At 42.8% G+C, this 19029-nt stretch overlaps 1 protein-coding gene across 5 annotated transcripts in view; it reads right to left on the minus strand.

Moving 5' to 3' along the window:
• Nucleotides 1-19029, minus strand: part of si:dkey-237h12.3 (teneurin-3) — a 142528-nt gene that overhangs the window by 112789 nt on the left and 10710 nt on the right. For all 5 annotated transcript variants that reach the window (XM_020046123.3, XM_020046122.3, XM_020046121.3 and 2 more), the window contains exons 2-3: nucleotides 16128-16515; nucleotides 14485-14760 (exon numbers count right to left, since the gene is read on the minus strand). In XM_020046123.3, the coding sequence (XP_019901682.3) occupies nucleotides 14485-14760; nucleotides 16128-16395 (544 nt within the window). In that variant the 5' untranslated portion in view covers nucleotides 16396-16515. The remainder of the gene's footprint in view (nucleotides 1-14484; nucleotides 14761-16127; nucleotides 16516-19029) is intronic.

Genomic DNA, 19029 nt, shown 5'->3' on the forward strand with positions numbered 1-19029 from the left:
CATCCCTGACGTACAACACTGTAAATAATCAGGTTAAGTTACGGTTATTCCAACCATTTTGTCTTTCATTTCATTTAAGGTCAGAATGAGCTCACTGAGAATGTCATGTTGAGTATCACTGAATAAATGTCATGGATCTTTCCACTGATCGACACAACATGAAAGATATTCAGTGTCAGCAATTTATTTTCAATAAAATAATATATATTGGGATATAGTTTAGGAAACGAAATGTCAAAATTGTCCATGATATTCGACACAAAGCAATGTTATTTCTGCATAACAGGTTTCCAGCTTAAAATTTTCGGTCAGTGCAAGAAATAAAGTCTGGTTGACCTTTAGTGAGCAGTAAGAATATAAACAATACTGCCTAACAAGACCACATTTCAACTGGATTAGTATGTCAAGGCTAACCATCCTTCATGGGACCTGTGTCGATATAATAGGTAGGTCTACACTGAGAGTGCTTAGTTAGGGATATGGTGTCGTTGGGACCTTTGAGAAGGGAAGAAACGCTGGGCTTGGGCCTGTTTGGTTTGTCTGGAGAATCAAAATCAATCTGGCTTGAATGTCTCACTTTTTCCCCCATATTCTGCCACTGTTGATCCACCCTTTGTCAAAACAGGTTTAACTAAAAAGCCCATGGATACACAATGACCTATACAGCAAAGTCGCTTGCTTCACGACAGCCGAAAGGGGGGGAACATTGCAATGAATTGTATTGGACAGCACAATTGGTACCAGAACAGACTGGATGTTTCCTGCTTACAGTACCTCATTCCAAAAACAAAAAAAGGGGACGAAGCAAATATACAAATAAACCCCTGAATTGGGTGTGACGGTGGCATTGCTCTCTGGGTGATTTGAGGTTCAATCTGACATGCTGTGCACGTCTGCGCATGATGAGCTGATGTTTGCTGCCGGGATGGACGCCGGCGTACTGTTGTGGCTTCAGCGTTTCCTCTTCCAGCTGGCCTTTAGAATATGGATTACAGGACGAGGCAGGGACCAAGGGGGATCGTTTGGGTGCCTGGCTCCACGGACCCCCTATAGAGACCTCTGCGTGGAAGAGGGGGCGGGGCGGGGGTTGAGACTATAAGAGCCCCCCCCCCCCTCGGTCCTCAAGGCAGGCCTCATTAAGAACCCCCTGACGGATGCTTCTAACACTCACCCATACGCTGGAGCGTGAAAAGGGAGAGGGCGAGGGAGCGTGAAAAGGGAGAGGGCGAGGGAGGGCGCCTCAGACGGAGTCAAAGCTGTCCGCTGGTGCCAACCAGTCCAATACATATATCCAGTGCCCTGTCAAAAAGGAAAGGAAAGTCCTGGTGGGGAGCTACGGCTGATTAAGAGTCGGCCGTAACAATACGTGAGACATGACAGTCACACCACAGCGCTGGCGCTGCCAACCCAACCCAACCAGAGGTCGTTGAGTGCCAGCTCGGACACAAAGGTCGGAACAGCGGGGGCGTCGGGACTGCTGGCGCGGCGTGGCTAAACGGCACAGGTGGTGATTTCCCGCCTCCTCCTGTGACCCCCGAGGCACGGGCCAATCACGGCCCGGGCAACCGTTACCCCGGCGAGCCAGGCAGAGAAAGGTAGACGACGGCCGGTAGTCTTTGACAGTGCATTATTCACAGGCACGGCGACCGCACAAACAAGCAGACAAAGAAAAGGACTCCGGTCACATCAACGGCGGCGTGTTTCAGATCCATTATTGATGGAGGCAGTATACCAAACACCACACATTTCCCTGATTCACTGCATTCTCTTATAGTTTCCTTAGAAAAGCACATTTCCAGCAAAGTAATTCACTGCGGGAAATATTATTCCATATTACTGCAATAGTATTTCTTCTGAATCGAAAGTCATTGAATGCTCCGGGGCCTGAATTCTCATAAATAAGTATATTACAGACAGTAGTTATTCTGTTGGGTTTCCACAGGTATTTAGCTACCTTGATAGATCTCTCCCCCCCCCCCCCCCCCCATCAGATACAGCCACAGGTCCCATAATCATTAACATAATACACAAACTATACACTGTAAATACAGTCGAAATCACAATTTCCAACAACAATGCAAATTAAGGACTGCACATTAAAGACTGCTGACGCCAAATATGTTTTTAGCCCTAGGGGAGATTGCTTCCTGGCTTTTAACTTGAAGGCAATTGCTTTGCATTTCATGGCATCAAATCCTAGATTATTACCAGGCACACTTCAAAGATTTCCCCTCAATCTCCCCGGGAAACACAATCAATCTGCTCAGTATGCATGGCCGGGACCGGCTGCCATGTTCCCTTTGAGGATCACCACGTATTTGACCAACCTGCAGTCGATCCCCAGATTGTGGCTAATCATTATTACCAGCTGCTGAAACAAGGACTTTCCTTCAGTCACCGCCACTTCAAGAACAACACCAGGGATCGAGGAGTTTTCATTATGGTGATTAAGGGCTTGAAGATTCATAGAAATTAATGGGGAGGATCAGACCTAAGCAAATGTGTACCCAGGTTGGACAATCAAGTAATGGTGTACAATAGTAGCCTATAGTTTGTGTTGTAAACACACCCAGCCAAAGTATCCAGATTTGCAACACAGCTATCCACATGCTCAAGCCTAAAATAACCTAAAACATATTTCAGAAACACACAGCATTTGACATGTAGGAGACAAAAAACACACTAGCAGAAGTGGACAGATAGACGCATCAAAGGAAACAAATCTTTTTTTTTTTTTTTTTGATAGCGGATTATGAAAAATGACTGCTTCCAAAAATGACTGCTTAAAGGTTAGCTCTCTATTACACACAGAGTCAAATGTCAGTGGTGTCCCCTGAAAGAGTGGACTCCAATATTAATGGAGAGTCCAGGGAATCGGCTTCCCCTCCAGAATTTCCCATCCTTCCAGACACATTATTCATTTAGTTGTCAACCAGCACCTGGTGCATGTAACACCGACATCTACAAGCTAAATGGAGCGAATACGGCCCGCCCCGAGATTCAGACAGTGTGGCTAAATAAAAATTGCTCACACATACTGGGATAATGGAATATAAGCAGACTGGTGCTGGGAAATGCTTTGGAGTAGTTTTCTGCGGCACAACAGAAGTAGACTCCCTAGAGAGATTAGCCTAATGCCCAGTTTCCGAGCTAATATCTCACTCTGGTTTGGCCTCAGCTACCTCTGATGCTCGGTCTCCACAGTCCCAAATGAAGCACACAATCAACAGCATGAAATAATTGTCATCAGCATGAAGAGAATGAAAAAGCTATCATGTAGAGGGGCTCTTCTTGCTTAGATAACCTCCTCATTGCCCATTTGCCTGATCATGTTTCCAGGGACGTAAACAAAGGCTTTCATCTCATGAGGAAAAACTCCAATACCTACAGTGTTTCTATGGAGGCAGAGGAGCCAGTTTGATCCACAGGAAAAGGAAAATACTTTCATTATATCATTTTGTTGCATAACATTTTATTTCAAATACTGGACTTCCTTCACACCACTGTATCAAATAATGGAAACTTTTTTTTTTAAATGAAATTCCTAGACAGAATAGAACCTAGGAAGAAATCTGGAAAGGAGCCAAGCTCAGGGGAGTGGCAGCCCTCTTGTGGCTGGGGTGGAGATTGAGAGTACTTTACCTTTAAAGGCCAAAACCTACATCAAAATATTAAAGTACATATGACCCACAGGCCAAAAAATACCTAAGGAATACATGTACATTTCATTAGGATTTTTATGATAGAGCATTCAAAAGTGATGAGTGTACAAATATCTAGATCCGTACCTGGATATTCATTTTCCTGATATACTGTATCATCATTTTGACAGTTGGTGTTAGTTGGCAGTACCAAAAGTCTACAATGTACGCCATCTCCATCTTTTCTCCGTGAGGTTCAATTCGATTTAGCATTTTTATTGATAATGTCCATGACTGCTGAAAACTTGTATTCTCAGGTCTCCCTCTGCTCCTGTGGCAGCAGACTCCCGGTGAGCTACAGTGTCTGGAAAACTGAACCCAAAATAATATCACAATATCAATTGATATACATATAGAACAGTAAAAATCACAATACATATTGAATCAGCACCTAGGTCTGAGGATATAATTGTATCATGAGGTCCCAGGCAATCCCCAGTCCAAATAGGAAATGTGTTAAGAGGCCAAAAATAGAAGCACACAGATGTTACATATAATGACAACATGTGAAAACACATTACCACAGCCCCCTACATCCTTATCCACCACAGACGCTATCAACTAGTGTGAATAGCTGCGTTTTCACAGTGAGACTATTATTTTATTTTTTTGTTTCTTGAAATGTCTGGAGCACACAAGTCTTCAGAACGCCATTCTGTACTTTGTAGAAACACCTCTGACAGCGATCACAGCTTTTGACTCTTTGGTAATCCTCGACCAGCTTTGCACACACAGATTTTGGCAGTTACTCCCATTCTTCCTTGTAGATCTCAAGGTCTGCCAGATTGGATGGCAAGCATAGGAGACTCTTCAGGGCTCCCTGGATGTTCAATGGGGTCCTGGTTTAACATTCCAAGACTAACCCCAAAGCCTCTCTGTTGTCTCAGCTGTGTGCTCGGAGTGGCTGTTACGCTGAAAATGAACCTTCGCCCCAGACTTACGTCCGTTGCGCTCCCAGTTCCTGCTCTATTGTAGGTATGGCATTAACCAGGTGATGAGTGGTACATGTTTTTTTTTGTACCAGTCTTAGCGCTTGGCATTTAACCTGATATTTTAACTTCATCAAAACAAATTATTTTCTTAATGCTCTCAGAGTCATTTAGGCAGGAATTTATATTGGGGTTTTTTTTAAGAATGTTTTCCATCTGGCAGCTTCACCATAAAAGTTAGTTCAATCAATCAATCAAATTTATTTAAAAAAGCCCTTTTTACAACAGCAGTTGTCACAAAGTGCTTTTACAGAAACACCCAGTCTTAAACCCCAAGGAGCAAACAACAGTAGTGTTGAATTTCAGTGGCTAGGAAAAACTCCCTTAGAAGGCTGAAATTTAGGAAGAAACCTAGAGAGGACCCAGGCTCAGAGGGGTGACCTGTCCTCTTCTGGCTGTGCCAGGTGAGATATTAAGAGTCCAATTAGAATAATATGTGGGCTAAATCCAGAGTCTATTTAATTTAGACTAGGTCAGAAGTATGGACAGGGACAGCAATGAGCCCCCCAAACCAGGTACTCCGCAGGTGTGGACCAGGACCTCATGTCTTCCTAACGTTTAAAACGGGAGGAGACTGGGAAAATTCATGTCAACAACGATTTATAGAGGAGACAGAGAACTTAGTGGGGAAGGAGAACTGACCCAATCCCCCAGCACAATAGTATAGCAGGGTAAGACCTTGGAACTGAGACGGGGGGGGGGTCCGGTGACACTGTGGTCATACCAGGGGGAGGCCCCGGACAGGGTCCAACAGGCAGGAAATCAATCCACCCACATTGCCAGGCATCAACCAAAGGGACACCCACCAACCGCAACCACCCTAAATGAGGGCAGAGTATTGCCAGCAGAGTACAGCCCACAAGTGCGCAACAGAGAGACAACAACAAGCCAGTGACTCTTCCCCCGAAAGGCATTGGAGGAAGGGCATCCCAGTGGTGACGAGAGCCCACCTGGGAAGACAGCAAGGGTGGGCAGTATCAATCCTTCTGGTCACCTTCACGCCCCCAGGCCAGGCTACACCTAATCATAAAACAAATCGTTGTCCTTCTGGCAGGTTCTCCCATCTCTGCAGACAAACTCCAAAGCTCAGTTTAGAACACTTGGGGCTTCCAAACTTACATTTCCCAATGATGGAGCCCACTGTGCTCCTGGGGACTTTCAAACCTCAGCAATAACCTCCCCCATAACCTTCCGCCGATCTGTGCCGGAACATAATTCTATCTTGGAGGTCTACCGAGAGTTCCTTGGACATCACGGCTTGATTTCTGCTCTGACGCACGGTGAAGTGTTTGACCTTGAATGGGTGCAGACTTTCTAAATCATGTCCAATCAATTGAAATTGCCACAGATGGACTCCAGGTTCTAGAACAATGGCTGATTGAAAGACAGGATTCATCTGAGCAGTATTGAGTGCCATGGCAAAGGTTATGTATAATTATGCCCATTAGAAATATAACTAGCACTAATGTCTAAACACTTATTTGCATGGTCATCGTTTGATATTGTGTGTGTAGATTGGGGGGGGGGGGGGGGGGGGGATTAAGCCTATAACGCAACAAAATGTTGAGAAAGTGAAGGAGCCGGGATACTCTCAAGACATTGTATGTACATTTTAAGTAAGAAGTAAGCATTTGTCTGTAGCTGGAAAAGAAAACAGGATTCCATGGGAGGCCAACTGCAGCGTATCATACATGAGTAATGTTGTTGAGCAGCCGTAAATATTGTGCCATAAAGCATAGCAGTGGAAGGAAAATTCACTCAGTTATAATGAAGTCCCAATTGTAATCCCTTATTTCTAAAGCAAACTCAGAGAGAAACTAATCCAGAAAGATCAGGCTATCCCCTTGGTTAAACTTAAGGGATTTGAAAATGAACATCTTGGCTAAACACCCTAAATAGACAGTGTCCTTTTCAGGAATCTCAAAGTCTAAAAAGAGATAAAACAGGTCGATCCTGCATTTAGGTGTCATTTCATCTCAACAAATAAATGAAGATATATAAAAGATGTAAATCTGGCTTGATTTTGCCCCTAATGGTTTTACACGACTATCGAAATTAGCCCGGAAAACATTCCCCATAGGCAACTTGTCAGTTATGCCTCTTTTCCACAGTTGCCTAACACTGTTGTTCAACCCAAAAGTCAAGATTATGTTCTGTTTCCACTGACACGGACCAGTGCCAGTTGGCCAGTAGGCTGTGGCCTAAACCCGGCCCTCACTTGGTGCCAAGCACCGGACTTAAGGACTAGGGTGAAGTTTAAGGACTTAGGGCGGGGTTTGCGGGTTGACACGTTATGTGCTGTGAAAACACTGCACGTTGTGCCATTCAAATAGCATCATGTCTTCGGCTTCTCATAATGGTTTTCAACCAATCTAACAAACAGATCACTGATAAAATAAAGAAAATAAAGCAATGGTACAGCATGCCGTTATTGTTATTTTTTATTATATTACCAGAAACATTTCGCCTTTGGTTTCTCATAACCGGAAAGCCAAATTGTATTGATAGTTTATTCTTCCCTCATCGTCTGAGCCTCTCAAGTCCTCGGTATCAAATGTATATTCAAAACAGGAAAGTCTAGAGCCAACATTAGCATAAATCACCGATGTAGCCCTGGTAACAGGGTAAAGCACCAGTAGCACCAGTGGAAATGGGGCATAATACAATGATGAGCAAAAATATTTTGACCACTCACAGGTGAAACCAATAACGGTTGATCATCTCACAAGGATACATGGCAAGGTACAGGTAGATTCGATGGTAAGCTGGTACTGGATGCAGGAGAAATTGACATTGTTCAGGACTGGTTTGAGGAATGATGAAGAGTTCAAGGTGTTGCCCTGGCCTCCAAATTCCTCAGATCTCAATCCGATTGAGCATCTATGGGATGGGCTGGACCAACAAGTCTGATCCACATGGTTATTTAGTAATTGAAGATTGTAGATTTATGGACCAACATCCAAACTTTATTTATGGTTCTGACCACTAGATACTGCGGTTTCTGTTGTACCAGCAAAATTTGTTTTAAAAGTACTGATATGTAACAGACACTTATCTGGTCCAACATACAACATTCAATTTGATTCCAATGACAGTTACTGCCAACACACAAGTTCTGTTCACTACAGACAGGATACAGTAGCATAGGTTGACAGTACACTGACCTGCAGCCCCCTTTTATCCAGGGAACACTGTAGTTGAGATTAGGCTTAAGCAGTGGTTTGATAATGAGTGCTGGACTGAAATAGCAGAAAACATGTTATGATAAATTTCATGCAACAAACGTATCCAGCAATGTGATTCTCTTTGCCAAACAAAGAAGAAGCGATTATGCACCATGCAGAGTCATCTGTACCATTGTTCTGATTGGGATTTGCTACCAAGATTGGCTAGCGAATGACTACCCAAAAGGAAAGCCCCATTTTTGGCAGAGTGTGATAATCTTCCTCCAACCATGCCAAAATGCAAACTCCAGTATAATGATAGTAAGCCAGATCCCAAGTCCTTAAAGGGGTACTCCACTGACTGGCATCCATTCTGAACTTGACCTGCGACAAGAAGGTTCCACATCCCTCCCACTAATCGGGCAAATGTAAACTTAGACTCCATTTTCATTCCGGAGATTCGAAACTGTTTCTCAGAATTGCCTTTATTAAAGCCTAACACAGTAAGATGGTATTTTTATAACTTAGAATAAGCGGTCATATACCCATCTGACCCAGATTCAAAAGTATAATTCAGCGTTTTTGAACAATAATTGGGTTATCGGAGGGATGCAGAGTTCTGTTTTAAATAAAACAATTACAAGTAAACTCGTTTTAATCCGTGAATGGAACAGCTAGCAGAGCTGAATAAATCACCTAACGGTTGAAGACCCTCCTTTAAGTGTGCATTGCCATTCCTCTCCCCCCTCCAGAGGGGTTTCGGGCCACTTGAAGACACCAGTTACTATTTTTTCTCAAATACTGGTCATTTGTCCATCACAGATTGCACCTACTCCACAATTTTCCAGGAGTCGTTTCTTACTGAATGGATCCAGGGTCAACAGTGTAATTCCTGGATTCAGTCACATCAGATTAACTTGCGTCTCCAAACTTATCCCTGTCACTACCTAATGTAGAATGCAATTCATATAGATTTTTTGAGAAAATTACCCCTGTCTAGATGGGCCATTGTTTACCAGATAACGGGTCAAAGGGAACACAACAAGAGGGCATGTTTCTTTCTACCATGTCCTCGCAACTTAAATTTTGGTATTTGGTCATCCGTATGTTTGAGAATGGTACGAAAAGGCAGTGCAAAGATTATTATTATTATAATATATTTTTTTAGATTAGAGTAGATACCTGTAAACCATATACTATACTAGCATCATATTTATTGATGCGTACACACCTACAACCCACACACAACCACCTCACACATAGGATACACAACTTTATACCGCGTTCCAATTTTCCCCACAAACTGTCATGGTTCATTTTAATACCACCAATTTGACCCTGTACACAGATCCTTCAAGAACCCAAAAAAATAAAATAAAAAAAGAATATATCAAAAAAAGAATTGGCCAGCCAGTGCTGTAACCTATTTGCCAAGCACTCTGTCATGGAGTCCCCCGTGCTACTCCATTGTCTAATCCCACTTTTGAGGCCGCTAAAAGGATACCGTGGGGGTAACAAGATGAATGGGCTGTGACCTCCAAGCTGCTAAAAAGCAACCCAACCAATTTATCTGAGTGACCTCCACCAATGCCCTAACCTATCCCGCAGACCTGCAGGCTCGATCTATACACCACACAGGATACCGGCCTGGAAAACGACACGTTGGATAATCGCAGCTCCCGGTCACATGTTTCAGCCTAATTTAACCAGGGAAGTTCACGTCACCAGGACTCCATGTTTTTAGAGAATTTTTTTTTTTCAAGAATAAGAAGAATAATGTAGACAAAGGCTGCACAAAGTCACAAAATAAGCAAAATACCCCCTTAGTTTAACTGACCTGATCAAACAGAATGAAAAACCACATGCATTTGCGAATACAAGGTTTAAGAATAAAAAATCTTTCAAAGTAGAAACAAGATCAGTCGTCTGCATTGCAGATTCTGTTTCATGTTAGTTTTGTTATTCAGCTAATATAAAAGGCAATGCTTCCATGGGCTGGTGGAATCCTACTGTATGTGGGAGTCATCGGCAGACTTAAGACGAGAACGTGGTTTACTCCAAAAATATATCTGTCATGGAATTTAGAATTTCAATCACAGTAAGTGCTTAATTAAGTTGGCGTTGACAACTCAAACTGAATTCAGAACAGATTGTTATTTGAGTAACCCCTCCATAGTCATGACATACAAACCGGCCCTGGGGCCCAAAGTGATCACAGATTCATGATACTTCACTATGGGACAAGTGAGTTATGTTTGTGATAACATCCTTTATTGGTTTAATCATGAACAGAATGTTCCTAACTCTAACCATTTCCAAGGCACAGCAGGCTGAAGAGACTCCATTACAAGACAGTCCATGTGACACGAACATCTTTCTAGACCTTCACTTGCCTTGTGCATGTGTTCCTACTAGAGTAGGAAAGAAAAGGGCGATAAGTTGGGTTTGACTATTGAAGTAATACTGTCCCCCTTGTTCACCATCATGTGATTAATCAACTCAAATGGAATTATCCATAACTTCTTATGTATAGTGACCTTTAGCACGAATGAGGTGTGTGTGTGTGTGTGTGCGCGCGCGCGCGCATATTCAGTCTCCAATCCAGACAACTTCAGTGTATCAAAGGGAAATGTATACATTTGATGATGAATGCAATAATTTAACATTTTGAAATACCACCACATGCATATTCAGGGTAAGAATGCCCCCCCCCTATAAGATGGACTTTAATGTGGGTTCCCCTTATGTGAATCATGTTTAAAACCTGCCATGTCTGTAATAAGATTTCTAAATCACACTTTATAGCTGCTTTTACACGCTCATAAATTCCCATCTTATCTACAAACCATAAATTCGCATAGTATTATAATGATGTGTCAAGCATTTTTATTTTAAATCAATCGCAACACACTGGAGAAGAGCTGTCATTCAAAACAAATGTGTTTACAGGCGACGGGAGCATCAATAAGCAACAAGGTGATCAGACATATAGACAACTAGTCTTTACCCAAACTTCACTCCACAATAAATCATCAAGGTGATTTAGACATTTTGACAAGTAGTCTTTAACCGTACTTTACAATAAATCCTGTGCCACAACAGGGGAGTACCCCATCTGTGTAAATGACCTCTGTAACGGACTAGAGTATCATGTCTTATTTGACACCAATAGATCTCAGATAGCAACGGACAACACAGCCTTTAACACAGTCAAAATCCGTTAGAAATAATCCCTTAATTGTTACCATGTTGGTAGCTAATAAAAATACTCCATTAGGAGGCCTGTTGAAATAAAAAGAGCAGGTCAGGGAATTGATAATGCAAGGGCAGACGTTAATTAAAATGGCATCCTCTGCAAATGAGTGCTACTGCTTAGAGACAGTATAGGAATGGCAATCACAAACGGGTTTGGAAAGCAACGCTGGGTTCAATTCCACTGTAACTACACACAGGATGGTTTTAAATGAAACATTAGGCACTGTCATCACCGCCAAAATGGTTAAGCCATTGTTGATAACAAGTATCCGATGTATAAACGTGACAGACTTTGCCTGTCTGTTTTATTGGTGCTGACGCTTTACCAATGAAAGAAGCAAGGAAATCCTCCCCACCAAACGCTCTCCCTCTCTGTCCTCCACCAGAAATAGAAAGCAGCGTGGCTTCAGGAGACAGATGAGCGCTCTACCTGCCTTGACACCTTTGCGCGGTACACACATCACACAGTCAGTGTCCCACATACACTGTCGCAGACCAACAAAACACAGAGGCAACTTCTCCCGAGCGGTCAATGGGACTAGGACGGAAGAAAATAACACTACATTCAAAGGGGAAAAACCTCGTCCGTCATGCCGTTTCGCGCAGCTGGCACTCAAGCCCTGTCGAGCAGACCAAGCGGATAGGGTTCGGAGGCACCTCACATTACTGTTGCAACACGTTTCACATTTCTGTATGTATTGAGATTTGATTATTGCCATTTTATTTCGAAACACATTCATCAACATGGCTGCTGCAGAGGGTTAAGAGAGACAGAAAAATATCCATCACAAAATACAAAAGGTGAGAATAACCTTTTGGCACTAACCATACTCAAATTACATAAGACACTTATCACTGGGGACTTCGAGTTCTTCTACAAATAATATTTCCTGGTGTACTGGTGCTGCTATTACAGTGATAGAATACATTAAATCTACACCAAGTTTACTTACAAACGTACCAAATTCTTCTAAGTGCCTTCCTCAAGGGCCCATAACATTTCAGTTGGTCGGCTCTGGGATTTAGATCAGCGACCTTTCCATTCCAAATGCCCAAACTGGTAAAGGCTATCTGCCAAAGTTGGCACCCCACCCCCCCCACCACCACCGCCCTGAACCACGATGTAACACGTATCTGAAGTGGGAGATCTGACAGATGGTAGTGCTTTCATACACTCAGACATCAGCATGGTATGGTATACTGCATGTGGCGGTGTCTTCTCGTGTGATTCAATTAACCTTTTACTGGAACGGTTCACCCACACCAGAAAGGGGGGGGGGGGGGTCTGCTCCACTTCCAGAACAGAGTAGAAAACTGAGTTTCTTTGCCAGTTTCCTTCAGTGCTTTGATAAACTGGACTCATTTTGAGATCAGTGCATTGATGAAATGTCACATAACGTGTGGTTCATAAGACATGGGATTTGCTGCTGTTGATATGATGTGCTTTGGGGCAATCGTCCAAATCAATTAATCTCACCATAATTGGGCGCTAATTACACAACCACCTGTCACCACAGCCAAAACCACCGACCAATGAAAACAACTAACAAAAAACTAAAATCACAACCAAGAAAGTGTGGATTGACATTCCCTGGGTTATTTTTGGAAGAAACACAGCCAGGAATGACACCATCTTTAAGCTTTCTTTTTTCTCCTGGAAGAAAAAAAAGAAAGCTTAAAGATGGTTAACAGTCACAGGCGCTATGCACCAACAGTCTGCCAAGACTCCAGTAGTCCTCTGTGTCTCGCACTCCCCAAATGGTGAGAATTACAATGAAATATTGAGTTCATTTATGAATAAGTGGAGCTGAACGCCCCTTTGTAACGGCTTCCACATGCATATTCAGTTGATGGAAACCTTTGGATGGGTCATTTCTCTTGGCTGCTTCATTAAATAGTGAAAGTCGAAAGTGTAATGCCTCATGACACAAAGAAAGATGAAGGCAGATCTATAGCAGTCGGAAAGAGTCCATTTTATCCCTTTGCTCCGGTTGAAAATGAAACAAGGCATCAGATCTGACATATGAATAACACGATAAGTAATCAACAACGTAGCCGTTGGTTGCCGCATGACCCGTCCCGATCTGAACGCTGCTGTTCAAAACCGAACGTTGAAATAAGTTTGAGACACGTACAAACAAACAAGCACAACCACGGGAAAAGTTAACAGCAGTTAGGGCTTAATTACAAACGAGAACTCTGGGCATCTTGCCTCATATTAAATAATAGGGGGGAAAGTGGGCGAGAAAAACACCACAGCAGGGAGTCCCACTAACAAGACCCAATCAATGACAGCCCTCCAGACATCTCCAGAAGAGGACTCCAAAGGAGAGGCTGTGGGGTGGGGTGGGGGGCGGGGGTGGATACGAGGCCAGGTCACAGCTTTCCAGCTCGGACGCCCCTTTTGAAGCCCACCAAATCCAAACCGTTTCAAAGGCATATTGGCGCTTGGGTTACAGATACCACGATCCGGTGTGTGGCACTGTACCCTAGGGGTCTACCGCGTTGGGCCAGTCAACGGGTCCAACCCCCGGAGACGACGAGGTGGATCGTTCTGTCCCTGAGCAAGACTGCTGACCCTAATCAGACCCGGGATATTGCTGTAAATAAGAATCTGTTAATAGCAAAATAACACGACAACACAAACAGTGATCTGGATAAGAAGGTGCCTAATTATGAATATTGCCTGGATTTTATTGGAAAACATTTACAAATTGTGCTTTTGATTCTGTAAATACCTTTCCACCTAAAAGCGAAAGAGCGATCGGTCACTTGATAAGCAGTTTGGAAAAACAAAATTTCCATATTTTTCCACCCGACATTTGATGCATAAATCGCCCTTCAAAAGAATACCCCAGTCTCAAGTTCCAGGTTACACATTTGCACTTCAAACCACTGAACCCACTTAATCAGCTATTGTGCGTGCTCATTCAACCACAGTGGAATGTCATGCAAAACCGCAGACCAAGGCTTTACAAAGCTATCTTTGATTACATGCTTGCCCATGGGGAAACTTCATCAAACCCCCTGTGGGGAGGGGAGGGCCAGGTGGACACCAAATGCTCAAATGGAAGTCCAAATTCTTATCCACAAGCAAGAGGCCATGAAACATGCCTTTGATCCCCAAGACGGCAATGGCAAATACCCTTACTTGCCCCTCAAAATACACTTCTCACCAATCAGAATACACTACTTATTGCCAATCACCAATGAAAAAGTGATTTCTGGAGCACCAATGGAAAAACTATAATACACTGCTGATTACGAGGATGAGCGTTTCATGGGACATATTTAAACCTCCAGAAAAACAGAGGTTTAAATATAACAGAACTAGTAATAAATCACAACCAACCAATGCAAGTGTGGGAGACTCACCAATTTCGTTGTCCGACTTATTGTCCATTTCCGTGTCTGTGAGAGTTAGGGCCGAGTTGGAGCGACTAGATAGGCCAGAGTTTTGGCCCGATTTGGCACCCCTGCCCCATAGAACCATGGTACATTCCGGAGATGTGGGCTCATTATTCTCTGTTGGGACCACGCCTCGGGAGTAGTTACTAAGGGGGTGCGAGAGGCCCGTTTCAGGGCAGAGGGCCAGACCTCTGCGTGTGGAGGGCTCACATAACCCAAGGTGCCTTAGTGAGAAGGCCTGTCCTGTATGGACAAAACCAAAAAAGATGTTAGATAACAGCCGTATAATTTGACAATTTTATCAATGACGTTTGTAAAACGATCTAAAGTGGGAATTCAATAAAGAGAAATAAATGGTTAAAAACAGATAGACAGAACAAATTAAAATAAATACATTTAGGTAAATTCTTGTGCACTATGAATTAGCATTATCACTATTATTGCTTCTTTAAATATGTGTATGTACCATTAATAATTTTGATTTGATGATAAAAATGACCATTATCACAGAAACAAGCATCAAGGATAATATACAGTAAGTTAATTCATGAATAAAAACGGGAATTGATTTTCGATTACATTTTGTTTACAAGAAATATTAAGATGAAGGTAAACATCCACAGAAATAAAGAAATTGTCAATATTGCAAATTGTTTTAAACTTACTAAGGCTCAAAGCGTGAATTTACACCAAATACATAAATACTGAAATGCGTACATAATTTAAAAATAAGGAAAAAGCTGAAAAGATATTTAAATCTAGGAAATGTAATTTCCTTCAACAATTTTGCTAGGGGTAAAAATTTCTTTAATAGTTTTGAAATAATTCAAATTGAGATTGAGAAAGGACAATATTAATTTCAAACTCATTTTGCCATGATGTGCTCTAACTGGATCAGAGGTGATCAGTAAAAAATAAAGTGTATTTTCTGTTTACTATAAATTCTAATTTTATCTAGATGTAAAGGAAAAAATTTAATATTCCTTGCAGAGTAATTATTTTTTACTTGCCGACAATTAGCAGAAAACTATGAGAAATATGCTACAAAATGTCTAATTACATTTGCATGACCGCTGAATAGATAATAAAAAATGTCTGTGACTAACTGAAACCCCTTAATGTTCTCCAATTATAAACACCCCAACCACTTTTCAACAACCAATTAAAAAGGTAGGTTACTTGTTCTTCCATGGAGGAGTTACCAATGGTATGTGGAGGGTAATCATTGAGTTTGAATGTGTATGTAGTTCAAGGACAGATACACTTTTCATCAATGGAGTAAAAAATAAAATCCACTCTCAAGCTATGAATGCTACAAAATGGATAACGCATACAGAAGACCCACTTCAGCTTTCAAGTAAACCAATGGGAGGTCATACTGGAGACAACATAAGGTTTCTAGCATAAAAGACCCTTCCCTACTATGTTAAATTCAGTTCTGTACTTTACCTTGGCAGGAAAGACCAACCACCATGTGCTCCCAATAAGAATTTAAAAATACAGGTTATAGCATGTCCAAGAAAAAGTACAAACCAGAAATAAATCTAAACAAATGATATGAAGCCCAACATCACCTCACATAAATTAAACAAAGCTGGGATGGTACTGACCCGGCCTGCTGTAGTCGCTGGGGTCCGGGGGGCCCACCTCCTGGACTCGGCATGAGAATAACAACCGGGCGGGGTCATGGTCATAGGCCTGCAGTGTCTCACTAGAGTTGTAGGACTTCTGGGTAGGCACCCGGCCGGGCCCTTCTCGGTCCGTCGAGGATGCTGGGTAATGCCGCTCCAGATCCGCCTCCCTCTCGCGGCCTCTCTCCCGGCCTCGCTGGCTCTGCGAAAGCGAGCAGAAGGGCGGCTGCTCCTTCACCTGGTCCATGCTGCCAGCATGCTGTCCTCCCTCACACCGAGACACTGGGGTTTACAATGTTGGCCAGTCTCTTCCTCCGTCCGTCTGTGTTTCTGTCAGTCCATCCCTTTAGCCGTGTTCTGGCTCTATCTGGACAAACAGAGGAGCGGGGGGGGGGGGGTAACACCAATTCGTCCACTTAATCTTCAAAAGCCCACACCCACTCCCCGCCACAGTGCCATCACCTCCTCTCAAACCCCACCCAGAAGCTGTGCATGAGCTCCCCTCCAAAAGGGAGATATCTTACCGACCCCACCCTAAATTCTTTCAGCCCATGTTCAGTCCATTTTCTTCACCAAATTCCTTTTGTGCGCGTCTGTACGCGCAAGGTATACACACACACGCACGCGCACGCACGCACGCACGCACACACACACACACACGCACGCACACGCACACTAGCCAACCCCATTACAGAGTGTGCAAATGGCGGATTCCACCTAGTGAGAGTGTTCGGGTAAAACGGGGACAGACGTGGGTAGACAGAATGAAATAAATCATTGGAAGCCGCAGGCGGAGGTTGGAGTGCTGTGCCTCAAGTGTTTAATATGAACCGCTTTCCACTCGTTCTCAAAATATCACACTTTCATTTCTGTCTTGAACCAGCAGGAAGCCCACAGACAGGTGTATGAGACACGGCCAAAACCCCTCCGCTGAAGTAACTGAAGCATACATTTAATTGAATCGACGATATATTTGAATGAGGGCATGTTAACATACAGAGACCCCCAGAAGCCACAATGGCACGAAAATCTTTACGACCTGACATCTTCTGAACTACATGAAATCATGAACGACATTAAATCTTCTGAACGACATCTCGAAACTAGTTCAAGCATGGAGAATACAGAAACACTAATTGTAGCTCAAAGGGCAACCATACACCTCAGGAATTACATCTGTATGGAACTATTTTTGTAAAACAATTACATTCAGCCTGAAGAAATATTGGTGCAATTACATTCGCTAATGACATACTGTAACCCCACTGGTCCTTAATTACTTGCTATTATGTTATTCCTTAACAGAAATGATTCAAAATCAAAAATGCCTCATTCCAAATAACACAAGGTTAAAGGTTAAGGTTAACTTAGTGTTACGATTTGGCATAAGGATACGGGTGGTAGGATTGGGATTGAGGTTAGGTTACCGGAAAGATAATCACAATACTGATGTCAGGTTTAGGATGAAGGTTAAGGGTAAAAGGTTACAAAAGCAATAAATAATCAAGCCCTCAATGAAAACGGCCATGCAAACACCGGACTGTAAGTCAGTTGCAGGAACTTCCACCCACCGCCCCTGACCAAAAGGTCCGAGCAAACAGCCACTCTAACGCAATCATTTCATAACTGCCCCTAGTGGCCGGTTTCCGGTGGTAAGTAAACAATACTTAACATATGGCGACTCTGAATTCAACTGAGTCATTTAGCACCACTGATACGTAATCACGTTTTCCAGAATAGTTACATATACACATCATTCTTGCTATTTGAGATATTTCTTTACAGGCCTGATGGTAAGATGTCTTTAAACAGTAAACATTTCTAACACAGACAAGATGTTTTTAGCAGAAAGTCAAACAAAACACAAAACTAGGCTACCTGTGACAGAACTGTACAAAAATACAAAAAAACATTCAGCATCTAAGAAGAAACTGTGTTTTGTGACCTTCTCTCACACATAAGGAACACATGCTGGTCCCCAGACTCAAAACCATAATATGGTGACTTGGTTAGTTGGTTGGTTTCAACAAGAGTTATGACCATTTTTCTTTTAGCAGAACTGGTTCTTTTTTGTAGTTCACATGACCTGCTGGCTGAAAGTAATTCTACAGCAGGATTTGTACGCTCTCCTATGGCTCCTTGGTTCCGGAACCTAGTCTGACCAAAGACTGGATGAGGCACCAGAGAGAAAAAGAAATGTTGAGCACTGATAATCGATATCATGGTGAAAGAATGAATCCAATATGTTGATTATGAAATTATTTTGATGGGCTTTCCTCTGTAGAATCAAAACGGCCTACCCAACACGCCTCTGTAGAATCAAAACAGCCTACCCAACACGCCTCTGTAGAATCAAAACAGCCTACCCAACACTCCTCTGTAGAATCAAAACAGCCTACCAAACACGCCTCTGTAGAATCAAAACAGCCTACCCAATACGCCTCTGTAGAATCAAAACAGCTTACCCAACATGCCTCTGTAGAATCAAAACAGCCTACCAAACACGCCTCTGTAGAATCAAAACAGCCTACCCAATACGCCTCTGTAGAATCAAAACAGCCTACCCAACACGCCTCTGCTCAACACTTGGAACTTGGAAATACACCTTTGTAGTTGCTCAATGACTTTGTGCTCATCATCCCAGCCTCAATCAAGCATTTGACAAGGGCAGCCAACTACATACTGCAGACATAATCTAAAAGGGTGTGGGATGTGTGTTTATTTTCATATTTAACAGCGTAAAAACATGTATAATGTAATGCAGGGCCGGCGCAGTGCCCCCAAACCTGCACCTTGATGGCAAGGGTGAGCAAAGGATTTTCAAACATTTTTTGTATCGTTAAAAGTGCTGGTCACCTCGTCTGTATGTCACCTTTTGACA

This window comes from Esox lucius, chromosome 4 (assembly GCF_011004845.1).
Source record: "Esox lucius isolate fEsoLuc1 chromosome 4, fEsoLuc1.pri, whole genome shotgun sequence".
NCBI classification, from domain to species: domain Eukaryota; kingdom Metazoa; phylum Chordata; class Actinopteri; order Esociformes; family Esocidae; genus Esox; species Esox lucius.